At 46.4% G+C, this 14,166-nt stretch overlaps 1 protein-coding gene across 1 annotated transcript in view; it reads left to right on the top strand.

The window, feature by feature from the left end:
* Nucleotides 1-286: 286 nt before the first annotated feature.
* CUNH11orf97 (chromosome unknown C11orf97 homolog) overlaps nucleotides 287-14,166 on the top strand; it is a 60,780-nt gene continuing 46,900 nt past the window's right edge. The window contains exons 1-2 of the mRNA XM_088455721.1: nucleotides 287-336; nucleotides 3,887-4,035. Coding sequence (XP_088311847.1) covers nucleotides 3,906-4,035 — 130 coding nt within the window. The 5' untranslated portion in view covers nucleotides 287-336; nucleotides 3,887-3,905. The remainder of the gene's footprint in view (nucleotides 337-3,886; nucleotides 4,036-14,166) is intronic.

The raw sequence follows: 14,166 nt of genomic DNA, 5'->3' as shown, positions 1-14,166 counted from the left end.
CGGGAGAGGAAGGTAAGTAGGCGATATCAGTGATATCTCCTGCAATACCTTTTTGATGAATGGCCTGAACACTTAATTTCTACAATTGCAGGTGAATATGTTCATTTTCACCTGCTTTTGTAGAAATTAAGTGATTATGAATAGAACCCTAGAGGAATCACCATGGATTATATAGAAACAGATACCAGGATTATGTAGGGAATACCATATGACACTGTGCCAACATGGCTGCTCCTCCCGGCTTTGTTGGTGGTGCCCATGGTAACAACAGTCGTCTGATCCTCCAACACGACTGGAGCTGCAGCTGCAATCACAACATCTGGTATATTTTATCAGGTATGAATTTTGTTAGAATAACAACAAATGAAAGGTTAGATGTGTTTGTTGAATCCATGCACTTTTAACCACTACATAAAAAGGCCATGGATTACAACAGCAAACAACAAAATGACCGTGCAGTTCAACATTGTAATACGATGCCTTTTATATATGATATTTAAGATGAACTACGTGGTTAGGATGTTGATGACGATACTTTATATTACCGGGAACAGGTTACATAATCATTTCAATGCAGCACTCTGGAGGTTACCGTAAAATGCCTTGACATACAATACTGTATTTAAAAATGGGATATAAAGAAATAACGATAATAAAATCCACAACATATACGTAGTAAAAGCACACGGACGTGCAAATTAAATACTGTATCCCAGGGAGGCTGTGATATATGGTTAACAACCCTTGCAACACTGGGTTGGTCAGAATGCGGGGAGAGGGCTGTTTATGTGCTATGTAGTGTCTGTATTGCTAGGTTTACAGTGCAGGAAACATAGGGGTTCATTTTTGTTTGGTTTGTCTAGCCTATAGCAGGGGGAGTGTTTAGGGGTGAGGATTCATTCTTTTAGTTGAGTGCTAGGCAGGGATCTGCCTCTTTATTCTGTCACTTTTCCTCCCTAAGGAAGGCCATCGGAGGTGTTACCATCGATGGCAAAGTACCAAGTAGCCATCGATGACTACAAACTATTCAATGGATGGCCATCGATGGTTTCACCAACCGATGGTCATCCCTGTTTTGTGACTGACTGGCCCATGGGCCAATCAGAACCTGGGGGAGGAGCTTCGCTGGGTGTCAGGGGGCGGAGCTATGCTCAGAGTCCCAGCACCTTGTAAGAAAGCATATAAAAAAAACATTCGGTTATGCTTAGACATCGATGGAGTGAAGCCATCTGGTTCTCCCCCATCGATGGCAAAAGCATTACTAGTGGGGGCATTGCATAGGGTCACTGCATAACAGGCACCACTCCTGGGGTCACTGCATAAGGGGCTCCACTACTGGGGGCACTGCATAAAGGGCACTACTACTGTGGGGTCTGCATAAAGGGCACGACCACTGGGGGCACTACCACTGGGAGAACTGCATAAGGGAACTACTAATAGGGGCATTGCATAAGGGGCACCACTACTGTGGGCATTCTATAAGGGGCACTACTACTGTCAGCATTATGTGTATTATGGGCACTACTTTGGGCATTGTGTATAAGGGGCACTAATGTGGGCATTGTGTAAAAGGGGCACTACTGTGTGTCATAACATAAATAAGGGACACTAATATGTGGTGTATTGTGAATCAGGGGCACTATGTACAATGTAATGTGAATAAGATGGTGCTACCGTCTGGTGTAATTTGAATTGGGGATACGATTGTGACCACTACCCTTTCTTTTGAGACCACACCATTTTTTGGGCGGTACACGGTCCCTTTATTGAAAAAAGGGAGGGAGGGCACAAATGTATATATTTGTAGTCTGCAGGGGGCGCCAAGGACGGAGGTGGGGGAGGGGTTAGTTCTACCACGTATCTAGGATTACTTTAGGCACTGCCCGTGCCCACTTTGCCAGACTATTTCATGCCCAAATCCTTGTTGGGCCAGGCAAGATACAAATGAGTCATATGTAAGTGACCCCCCTCTGTTGGCTTCAAAGCTATTTAACCCTTGCAACACTACAGTTACTTATTCAATTTCAAATCAATACAATTTGTACCTGTGCCCATAATGTCGACATTCATCATGTAGACACTGATAAAATGTAACATGTTAGCATGCTGACATATATCGCCCCTGGTGACCCAACGATCACTTACCTGCTCCTAACGGCTACAGCGGCTTAATCGCAGCTTCTGGGTCCCGGCAGTCCTGTGATCTGGGTTAGACCTTTGATGCTCCAGAATTCTGGTGAGCATTTTCCCCCTATTCCTAACCTCCCCTTAGTGCTTTACCCACCCGCAGCCTAACCCTAATGTCGACATTCTGAGAATGATGACAATGTTACCTGTCGACATCGTAATTGCTTGACCTATTAACTACATTCCGTGTTAAATTATCTGAACGCATGTGCATATGCAAAGAAGCAAAAATTGCAAGATGCATGCAGGTCTGCTCCTGTAGCATCACATCAGGCATAGAATAGAAACACTTACTGACAGGTTTTAAAAATTTGTTTAGATAGCAAAATATGCATTTAAGTGTGATTAATAGGAACGAAACCTATCCAATACAGCATGTAAAACTCTCCATCTCATGTACAAAAACATTCTTTTATTTAAAATACACTCACAAGATGCATGAGTAATGCAAAAAAGCACCAATCAGCTTACAAGGTGAAGCTGGTATGAGCCAATCAGAAGTTAGATACTGTATTGTAGTAATGGTGTGTAGTAGTGTATGTGTATAGCAATGCTGCTGCAGCACTTCCTGAAAGGTAACAACTAATTCCTCTTGACCACTTACTCGGTGGCGTAGCAAGTCTTGACAGGATGGGCAACGAAGGCTGGAAAAATAGACGCGCTGCTGCCCCTGATTGGCTGCCAGTCCGCGAGTCATGATTGGCCCTATGACCAGAGCCAAATTTAAACAGGCGCTGGGACCGTGACAGTCCCAGTGCCGGGTGCCCAAGTTATATATGTATAACAAGACTGATGTTTAAATACTTACCGGATCGACAGCACACGAGAATGCTCCACCAGAACTCGCGGCCACATGCCCGCCTGGACCAGGAAGAAGACACTGTAGACGCCACTGCCGCCGAGACCAGGTAAGTAACCGTTGGGCCACCAGGGATGTTAGGTTGCCATTCTATCATATCAACATGTCACCCATGTAAACATTATGCTAAGCATGTCGACCTAATGCATGTCGACAGGGCAGTTGAGAGCCTGGCCGGGCCCGGGTAATGGAGGGGGTGTGGCCTAATCGTGGGAGGCGTGGCCATGCCCCTTGAAAAAAAAAAGAATCAATTAACACTTTTTCAGCGCCACTTAGCGGCGCTGCGCACCGGGGAGGGAGGCGCTGTAAGCCCCCCAGCCCGGTGCTAATCAGTGGGGGGGACACGATCAGTGCAATCGCTCCCCCCCACAGCCATAGGAGACTGCTCCGGCTGCTGCAGCAGCCGCGAGCAGTCTTACACAGCAGCCCAGCACAAGCTGTGTGCTGAGCTGCTGCGAGGGAGGGGGGTGGGCGATGCCGGACCAGGGCCCCTTTAGCAAGCCCGGGCCCGGGTAAACTGTACACGCCCCCCCCTCTCGGCGCCTGTGCATGTCGACATGAGAACTGTCAACCTCATATACCACACCCTTTTATAATAGCTGTCAAGTATCTCAGTTCTTACTTAGAGCAAAGGTATTTATTTTAAATGAACAAAATTCCATGGGATCACCCCTCACTAATGTTAGCTGTTCTTCTATTGTTTTAAAGTAATGATTTATGTAACTCATATGTAAAAAGAATAATAATCAGCCTTTACTGTTAAGATGATGCAAGTTTCATGACAATAGAGACCATTTATTCTTGAACCCCCTGATAGCTATCAAACAATATTTCTTGCAGGGGCCTTCTCATACGTGACATGAAGCGACAGCCTAGGAGCAGCATTCGCGGAGGTGATGTTGCTCTCTGGAATGTGACGTCAGACGAGGAGGCTGCTAATGAATGTGTAGAGCCGGAATGGACATCTTCATTAGGAGATGGACCACTCAGTGAGTGATAAGGATTCACAGTCCTCATACTATTATAAATCATAGTTGCTCACTTGGGATATGGGAGGAAGAGGTACAGAGAGGATGGGTGTGGGCAAGGCATTAATAATCGCTTAATCGTGTCCCTGCTCCTGTGATATAATGCTGCGATCTGTGGCACTTTGCCTCAGGAGGTGGGGCCATGATTCATAGCAAATCGCATCATCGCGTCCCACCCACATCACGACAGTTGTGGGCGGAATGCGAGAGATTTAACTACATCAGGGTTGCCTACCCTTCCGATTCGGGCGGGAGCCTCCCGATAAACGGGTGCAGCTCCCGCCCCCCCGGAAAGGCAGACAAGCCTCCCGCCTGCCGCCGATCCCCGACCCCCCCTCCCGATTACCTGATTAACCCCCGCAGCGGGGGGCTGCTGATGCGAATCGCATCATTTTGGCCCCGCCCCCTGCTTCGCAATGCCTTTTTTCTACATTGTGTAGCGGGGGCGGGGCTAAAATTACGCGATCACTGCTCCCTCCCGGAAGGAGCAGCCAGATTGTCGGCAAGTATGAACTACATTCCTGGGAACCAGGGAGATCTCCACAAAAATCAGAAGTCTAAATTGCTGGGGAAGGGGGAACTGGGAAAACACCTGAGCACTAGGTAACATAATAACACAATAGATATTATATCCATGATATTAGCTTAAATGGAAACCCACAATCAGGGTATTATGGTGTCATACGTGGAGGTGCTCCCCAGAGAGTAATTGTATATAATTGGCGAAACAACTTTAAGAAAAAGAGACTTATTTTTGGGGGCACTCAGATAAAGAAAATTATTATCACATCAAAAATAACTTTTATTAGATATATAATAAAAGTCAGAAATGTTTAATTTCACACATCACAGACAAGGTATTACGATAAAGGATTTATAATCAAAAAAGAAGAAAGCTGGTGAAATATGTAAGTACAATGATCTACAAATAATGGTATAAAAACCAGTTATCAATCATGTATAGCAGTCACTGTATACACAGACACCAATCCCTATTGGTACAATCAATATATTGTATGTAGTTATGCTCCAGAGATATAGTAAAAACATCAATCTCATATCCCTGGAGGATTTTTTACATTCAATAACCAGGCATCATAAACAGACAATGACTTCAAGCGTGAATCAGCGATAGCATCAAGTATGGGATATGCATTCATCATAATTATCATTCCAAATGGTACAGTAAATATATATTGTCATTTCCCAGAGGCAAAATAGTGACATTGATCTCATGTCCTCGGAGGGTGTTGCATACTGTATGTCAGTGCAAAATGGTTTTAGTATTCGTCAACAGGTCTCCAAAATAGGACACAAACATACAATCTTGCTCTGGGTTCCACGATAATCAAATGAAAAAATATGATAAATCCCCAAATTACAGGGAATTAACGGAAGGAGTCCGTGAATAACCCAATGCAAATCAAAATGTTGCTTATTCTTTGTCTGATTCACATAGGGCTCTATTTACTACAATCCGCATAGAGAATGCAGATTGTAGTGTGAAATTGCCAATATCACAGGGATTTACTAAAAATCCCTTGCAGGGTCAGAGCTTGCGATAAAGCTCTGTCCCTGCTAATATCCTCCGCACACTTATCACGGTATTTTAGAAAAAAATACCGTCACAAATGCCCGCGCATGCGCCGACCGGCCTTCGCTAAGCCCCGCCCCCCACAATCGGGGATTCCCCCTCCCTTAATCACACTTACCTGCAGTGATCGGTGCTCCGGTGATGTCCTCCGTGGCTCCAGTCAGCTGACATCCCATCCCGCATTGGGACCCGGTCAGGTGACAACCGGGCCCCAGTGCAAGATGGGAGACCAGAGGGAGGACATCACCGGAGCCCTGATCATCGGTCCCTGGACTCAGGTAAGTTTTTTTTGTTTTTTTTTACTAATTTATTTTTCGGCAGTGATCAGCGTGTGGTCTGTTTAGACCACACAGCTGCTTACTGGGGCCGGCTCCGGGCTCTGCTCTGCCTGTTAGAGCAGAGTAGGAGTCCGGTAACCGGGGAAGACTCTGGATAACGCCACCTCCAGATGGCGTTATTATCACATGGCTTCCCCTGGTATTTTTTCACAATATCTATTTAGAAACTTTGGCCAGATCACATTTCTCATTACAATTATGGAAAATGCTATCTGCTTACTAAAAATATGTGATAATTAGAGCTTGGGGTAGAATTTTACGAATTCTACTCCAATTGCCCTGTAGTAACTTTAGGTGAAACTCAAATAATGTGAAAAGGGTGTGAAAACACCCTTTTTCACTTTATTTTAGTAAAAATAATGATAATAAATAGAGCCCTTAGGGGCCTATTCATGATGTTAATTATCGGGGTCCGTTAACATTCTAATTCGCCACGGCCACCGGAGCAATTCAGCATTGGTCCGGCACGTTGGCAGCTGATGTGGAATCAGCTGCCCCCGCGAGCGGCTTCACAGCTCCTTTTCGGAAATTACGATGCGCATAAGAACCCCGACGTCTGGTAGAAGGAGCCGGACAGGGGCGGAGGGATCTGAAATGATCCCTTCTCGCAACCTGGACCTTCTTCCCATAGGGAAAAGCAGGTTGCGAACCCCAAGCGGGGGTATTCGCCATCTGAAGATGGCGAATGCTCCCGCAGTCAACCTCCGAAAATATTATATTTTCGGAGCTTGATGAATTCTGTCCCCATACTAGTGTAGGAAGTTAAGCAGGAGATATCTGTGATACTAGTGTATGGGGACAGCGGACCATTCTGCAAGAGGAAGGTAAGCAGGAGATATCTGTGATACTAGTGTATGGGGACAGCGGGCCATTCCGCAAGAGGAAGGTAAGTAGGAGATATCTGTGATATCTCCTGCTTCACCTTCTTCATGAATGGGCCGAATACTTAATTTTCACAATTGCAGGTGAAAATGTGCTTTTTCACCTGCTTTTGTGACAATTAAGTGATGATGAATAGGCCCCCTAGAGAAGTACCATACAAAAGTGCCAAAGTACAGCTTAAAGACCCGATAAGGTTCATAGACTGCTCCCTACAAACAGTGTGAGGATAGCAGCTGTTGCGTATTCATTTATTTATTTAATAACAGTTTCTTATATAGCGCCGCAAATTCAGTTGCGCTTTACAGTTTGAATCAACATTAACATTTTACTGGGTTGTAAACAGGAGCGGGCTGGGCCGGGGGGTAGGGTGCCATGTGCCCCCCGGGCCGCAGAGTTATGCGGGCCGCGGGCAGTCTGTGTCACTGTGACACAGACTGCACCACGTGTGTACACTGACTAACACACAGCCGCCGGCACCGGCAGCTGTGTGTTTGTTTTATCAGCAGCCAATGAGAGTCTGTCAGACTCTCATTAGCTGCTGCTGCTGTGCCCACTGCAGGAGCCGCTCCATCTTCCGGCTCCCGCAGTGGGCAATGGGAGAGGCGTCATGATGTCATATGACGTCTCTCCCATGCTGCAGAGTGGCCCGGCCCGGGAAGGACAGACGGAGGAGCGGATGGCGACGGCGGGAGCGGGGATTCAGGTAAGTGGTTTTTTTTTTACTACGTGTGTCTACTGGGGGGGAGGCTGGCACTACAAGGGGGAGACCACTACTGGGGGCACCACAAGGGGGGAGCCACTATAGGAGGCACTGCAAGGGGGGACTACTACTAATGGGGGCAATACAAGGGGGGGACTACTACTGGGGGCACTACAAGGGTGGGGACTACTACTAATGGGGGCAATACAAGGGGGGGGCTACTGGGGGCACTACAAAGGGGGAACCACTACTGGGGGCACTACAAGAGGGAGGGACTACTACTGGGGGCACTACAAGAGGGAGACCAATACTGGGGGTACTACAAGGGGGAGATCACTACTGGGGGCACTAGAGGGGGGGGGCACTACAAGGGGGGACCACTACTGGGGATTATAACTGGGGGCACTTCAAGGGGGGGACTACAACTGGGGGGACTACTGGGGGGACTACTGGGGCACTACAAGGGGGGACTACTACTACTAGGGGCACTACAAGGGGAGGGGACAACTACTGGGGGCACTGCATAGGGGGGAGGGGACTACTACTAGGGGCACTACATAGGGGGGAGGGGACTACCACTGGGGGCACTGCATCGAGGGACCACTGCTGGGGGCTCTATAAAAAGGGCAATACTGGGGGTACTGCATAGGGGGGAGACTACAACTGGGGCCACTATTTAAGGGGCACTGCATAAGGGTTACCACTATTGGGGGCACTGCATGGGGTGTGGACTGCTACTGGAGACACTATACAAGGAGCACTGCATAGGGGGTACCACTACTGTGGGCACTATATAAGGGGCTTACTACTGGGGGCACAAGGGGCACTACACAGGGGGGACCACTACTGGGGGCACTGTATAAGGGGCACTGCATAGGGGGATCATTACTGGGGGCACTACTGGAGGCCTGCATAAGGGGTCCTTTCCTGGGGCACAGGGGGGCACTGCATATGGGCACCATGACGGGGCTGTCCCTAATCTTTATTTTTACTTTACATTAATCCCGTATGGACTGGCCTCCTCCCTGGAACACTTGAGGGGGGGGGGCACCGTAGCACGCACGTTCTTCGGGCAACCTGGGTACACGCTACTCCTCTGCCAGGGCCGCCTGCATGCATTTGCCCCCCAGGCTAAAAGTTGCCAGCCAGCCCCTGGTTGTAAAAGGCATACATACATACATAAAAGACATACATACATAAAAGACATACATACATAAAAGACACACGTAAAAGACACACATAAAGGAAAGAGGGCCCTGCTCGCAAGCTTACAATCTATAGGGAATTAGGTGTTGATACACAAGGATAGGTGCTACATACTGCAAATTGGTCCAGCTCAATTGCAGATGTTCTTGGCGGGCTGTATAATCCAATCACACTGGAAAGTTGGCCTAGGGTTAGGACATACCTGCCGACTTTCTGGCTGCTCCTTCCAGGAGGGAGCAGCCAGATTGGCAGGATGGGGGGGCGTGGCCGGGACAAGGGGGAATGGCCGGGTGGGTGATGGGCATTTGAGGGCGCGGCCATGCGATCACGTCAGTTTGGCCCAGCCCCGCTACACAATGACAATAATATAGGCATTGTGAACCAGGGGGCAGGGCCAAAATGGCACAAATTGCATCTGCGCCCCCCATCCCGCTGCGGGGGTTGCAAAGGTTATAGCGGGGGGATATGAGCGGTGGGCGGCAGCCGGGAGGATTGCCTGCCCCCGGGAGGTCGAGAGCGGCACCCGATTTTCGGGAGGCTCCCGACCAAATTGGGAGGGTAGGCAAGTATGGGTTAGGAGGATGTTAAATTGAAGAAAGAGATGATGTGATACAGTAGGTGTTTACTATAAGAAGGGAGTTAGATAGGGAAGCTATAAAAGGTTATGTGGGTGGTCCTGGAATCTGATAAGCTTGTCTGAAGCGGTTAGTATTCAGCTTGAATGTTTGGAAACTAGTGAAAAGCCTTATTGTATGTGGGAGGGCATTCTTAAGGGTGGGTGCAGCCCGAAAAAAGTCCTGTAACATACGGGTACCTTTTTTTTCTTTCATTCTGTTTCCTTTCTAGTATGCAGTGTGAACAGTGTGTTTGATAGTGGTATATGACTCTGCAATGCCACAGGTAACAGAGTCATTATCCATCACACGTGTCACGTACTGTATGCAGCATAATACTCTCTTTATTAATATCTCTGTATACAGAGTCCAATTGCTCACTAACCACTAATATCCTATGACATATGATCAGCAGCAGCATAGTATCCTGAGCATATACAGTGTTACTTTTATTTATTCTTTTAACCTTTTGTTTTCTTATTGTATTTATTCCTCCTATACAAACTCTCTATGGGCACTCTCATTGCAGATTTTCAAGGAAGGTTCCTGCAATATACTTATCAGCTCCTTTTCTGCTGATACAATACAACAGCAGCCGCCCAGTGCACTCATTCTCATCCCTGAGTGTATAGATAGTACGCTCACGTATCATTCACTTGCAGACATAATGATACGCAGCAGCTGCTATCCTCACACTGTATTGGGTCTTTAAGCTGTACTTTGGCACTTTTGTATAGTGAATCAGACAGAGAATAAGCTACGTTCTGATTTGTATTGGGTTATTCACGGACTCCTTCTGTTAATTCCCTGTAATTTGGGGTTTAATCATATTTTTTCATTTGGTAATTGTGGAACCCAGAGCAAGATTGTATATTTGTGCCCTATTTTGGAGACCTGTTGACGAATGCTAAAACCATATTGCACTGACATACAGTATGCAACACCCTCCGAGGACATGAGATCAATGTCATTATTTTGCCTCTGGGAAATGACAATATATATTTACTGTACCATTTGGAATGATAATTATGATGAATGCATATCCCATACTTGATGCTATCGCTGATTTACGCTTGAAGTCATTATCTGTTTATGATGCCTGGTTATTGAATGTAAAAAATCCTCCAGGGATATGAGATTGATGTTTTTATTATATCTCTGGAGCATAACTACATACAATATATTGATTGTACCAATAGGGATTGGTGTCTGTGTATCACCGTGACTGCTATATATTCCTTTATCATAATACCTTGTCTGTGATGTGTGAAATTAAAAATTTCTCACTTTTAATATATATCTAATAAAAGTTATTTTTTTATGTGATAATAATTTTCTTTATCTGTGCCCCCAAAAAATGAGAGTCTCTTTTTCTTAAAGTTATTTCGCCAAAATTAGAAGTCTCCCAAACATTGCTTCTAGAGCCAGGGCCGGTGCTACCATTAGGCGGCTGCCTAGGGGCGCCGTCCACTGGAGGGTGCCGCTGAGTCCACAAAAAAAAAAATTGTCTCTTTCAGTCCAAGGCAGGTTGGTTTAGTGCGTGTGGAGTCGGTGTATGTGTGTGTGGGTTTAATTAGTGCTGGTAGGTGAGTGTGTGTATATGTGGGGGGGTAATGGGTACAGAGATATATTGTAGCATAGATGTGTGGCATAAATATATTGGAGCATGGATGTATGACAAAATGTATTGGGGCACAGCTTTATGGCATATAAAGAAATTTGGGCATGTGTGGCATATGTATTAGGGGCATTGTTTGGCATAATTCATGGCTATGTGGCATACACTAACTTTGGTTCACAGCTGTGTGGCATATGTATTGGGGGAACAAATGTGTTGCATATTATATATTGGGGGCACAAATGTGTGGCATACTATGTATTGGGGGCATAAATGTGTGGCATATTATGTATTGGGGGCACAAATGTGTAGCATATTATGTATTGGGGCATAAACGTGTGGCATATTATGTATTAGGGGCACAAATGTGTGGCATATTATGTATTGGGGCATAAACTTGTGGCATATTATGTATTGGGGGCACAAATGTGTGGCATACTATGTATTGGGGCATAAATGTGTGGCATATTATGTATTGGGGGAACAAATGTGTAGCATATTTGTATTGGGGATAAATGTGTGGCATATTATGTATTGGGGGCACAAATGTGTGGCATATTATGTATTGGGGCATAAACATGTGGCATATTATGTATTAGGGGCACAAATGTGTGGCATATTATGTATTGGGGTATAAACGTGTGGCATATTATGTATTGTGGCATTGATGAGTAGCATAACTATGAATTGGGGATACAGATGTGTGGCATATAATGAATTGGGGGCAGAGTTGTTATTTTGGGGCTCTACTGTGTGGCATATTATTAATTAGCGTCACTAATATGTGGCATAGTATGAATTGGAGGGAGCAGGGGCAGTGGTTGAAATGTTGCCTAGGGCGCCCAGACACCTTGCACCGGCCCTGCCTACAGTACAGATTCCAAACTGCACCCCTTCTCCAGGATGCACCATAACAGTTTGCTGGGCCACCATTTTATCAATTGCTGTGTTTGGTCAGCCAGGGATTAATCTGGCAGCGGATGGAACATGCAGTTCACCTGCTAACAGCAGGATACAAATTTAGTGTGTTCCTTGCTGGAGCTGGACCCCAGGCCAACTTACCCCGAGACAGATGATTGTTCTGCTTAGCCCGTGCCTTGGCTGTGCAGACATGGTTACATGCACTGATTTAGTAATGTACACTGGGCCTGATTCAGACCCGCTCGAGAGCGCTGAGTGCTCGCAAGCGGGTCGATGTTGGCCCACTGCACATGCGCGAGACCCGGATAGCGATGGGCAAGTTACAAAGGGGGCGTGCTGTCGATGGTGAGTGACAGAACGCACCCTTTGGTGGACATGCCGGAGGCGTGGCTGGCCAGACGGAGGCGTTCCCATGGGAACGCCTACTGTCTGGGGCCGGCCCCACTGACATCACAAGTGATCACAAGTGATGTCAGTGGGAGTGCTTTCGGCTTTGATAGAGCCAAAATCACTCCAGGGCTTGCGGCAACGAGACCCTACCACAAGGGTCTCGTCGCAAGCCCAATGGTCGCGATGGTCTCACCCACAGCTATGCGAGCGACCGGGAGGCCGCTCTAAAAAAAGAGAAGGACGGCCTTGATTCAGAGCGAGCGCTCTGTCAGAGCGTCCGGCTCTGAATCAGGGCCACAGTCTTAATGGTTTCCGGTCAGATGGTCGACATTCAGAAGGTTGACAGGTACTGAATATTGATAGTCAGAATGCCGACATGGACTTTAGGTTGACAACCAATACATTGACATGCAAATAGGTCGACAATGTTAAAATGTCAACAAAAGGTCATAATGTAGACATTTAACATGTAGACACCAGAATGTCAACATATGACATTTTGCTTATTGTTGGGTTTAGGGTTAAGTTTAAGCTAAAATAAGATAAAAAAAAACCCATATGTCAACATTCTGGTGTCGACATGTTACATGTCAACATTTTGACCATGTCGACCATTTATCGTGTTGACATATTGGCTGTTGACATTCTGGTGTCGACCTTCTGAATGTCAACTCTTCATACCACAGCCGTTCTAATGCCATTTCCACACTACCACTTCTTTTCTCCCTATATGCTCATGGTTTTGTCTCTATGTACTGTAGTATAGTGTAAGATTAGTTTAGTGCAGTGAGTAGTTTAGATATAAGAGCAGTGTATCACTTTCCTGCCTGACTACTATTGGTTTGTCATATAAAATTATTTGTTTACTTATAAAGCTATTTATATAGCACACATATATTCTCTGTAGCTCTCTACAGAGAATATTTGGTCTTTCACATGCAGCTTACAATCTAATTTTCCTATGGCATGGACCAGTACCGGAGCGGTGTGAATCGCATCATCATAGTCCCACTCCCCGCTATACAATGCCTGTTTTCTTGCCACTGTATAGCGGGGGGGGGACACAATGGCGCCATTGTACTGCCGCGATCACTGCACCACCCACTTTCCTGCCCGCCACCGATCTGGCTGAGGGGGCAACAAAGTCGGTGAGTATGGCTCTACTGGTTACAGAGTGCTGTTCCAGGCACCTGCAAGATGAATGCAGGTGCCGTGGGGCACAGTGGTGCAGCCCCAGGACCCTGCACCCGGGGTAGCGGCACAGCTTGCACACCCTTAGTTACGATTCACTAGGTTTATTTCTTTTTTTTTTTGGTCATAAACCAATTAACCTACCTGCAAGGGCATACCTACTATAGGTGCACTGGATGCATCTGCAATGGGGCCCAGAGCTGAGGGGGGGCTACTTACCCTGCCAAAGTTCCAATTGTTATATACATTTTTCACCATTGAGTGGTACGTAGGGGCCCTTACAAACTTTTGCTAAATATCTAGTTACGCCCCTGCCAACCTGTATGTTTTTGGATTGTGGGAGGACACCCGAAACACGCAGAGAACATACAAACTCCACACAGATATGACTCTTATTGGAATTGTCGAAGCTGGTTTAGTCGCTGAGACAGAATCAGTGTAAAATCAGCTTGGAGCGACGCCATCTTGCGAATGGCAACCAGACTCCATCTTAAAAATAATTATCTGCACGACGCCATCTTGCGAATGGCGACAAGACTCCATCTTAGAAATAGGTCACACAGCGCCATTTTGTCCAAACTACATAGTACACAAAAACACACAACGCTAAATTGCTAATAAGTAGCACGGCCAGCTTT

The sequence above is a fragment of the Taudactylus pleione genome, unplaced genomic scaffold (genome assembly GCF_031769625.1).
Source record: "Taudactylus pleione unplaced genomic scaffold, aTauple2 ptg000667l, whole genome shotgun sequence".
NCBI classification, from domain to species: Eukaryota; Metazoa; Chordata; class Amphibia; order Anura; family Myobatrachidae; genus Taudactylus; species Taudactylus pleione.
This window is presented reverse-complemented; position numbering and strand designations above follow the sequence as displayed.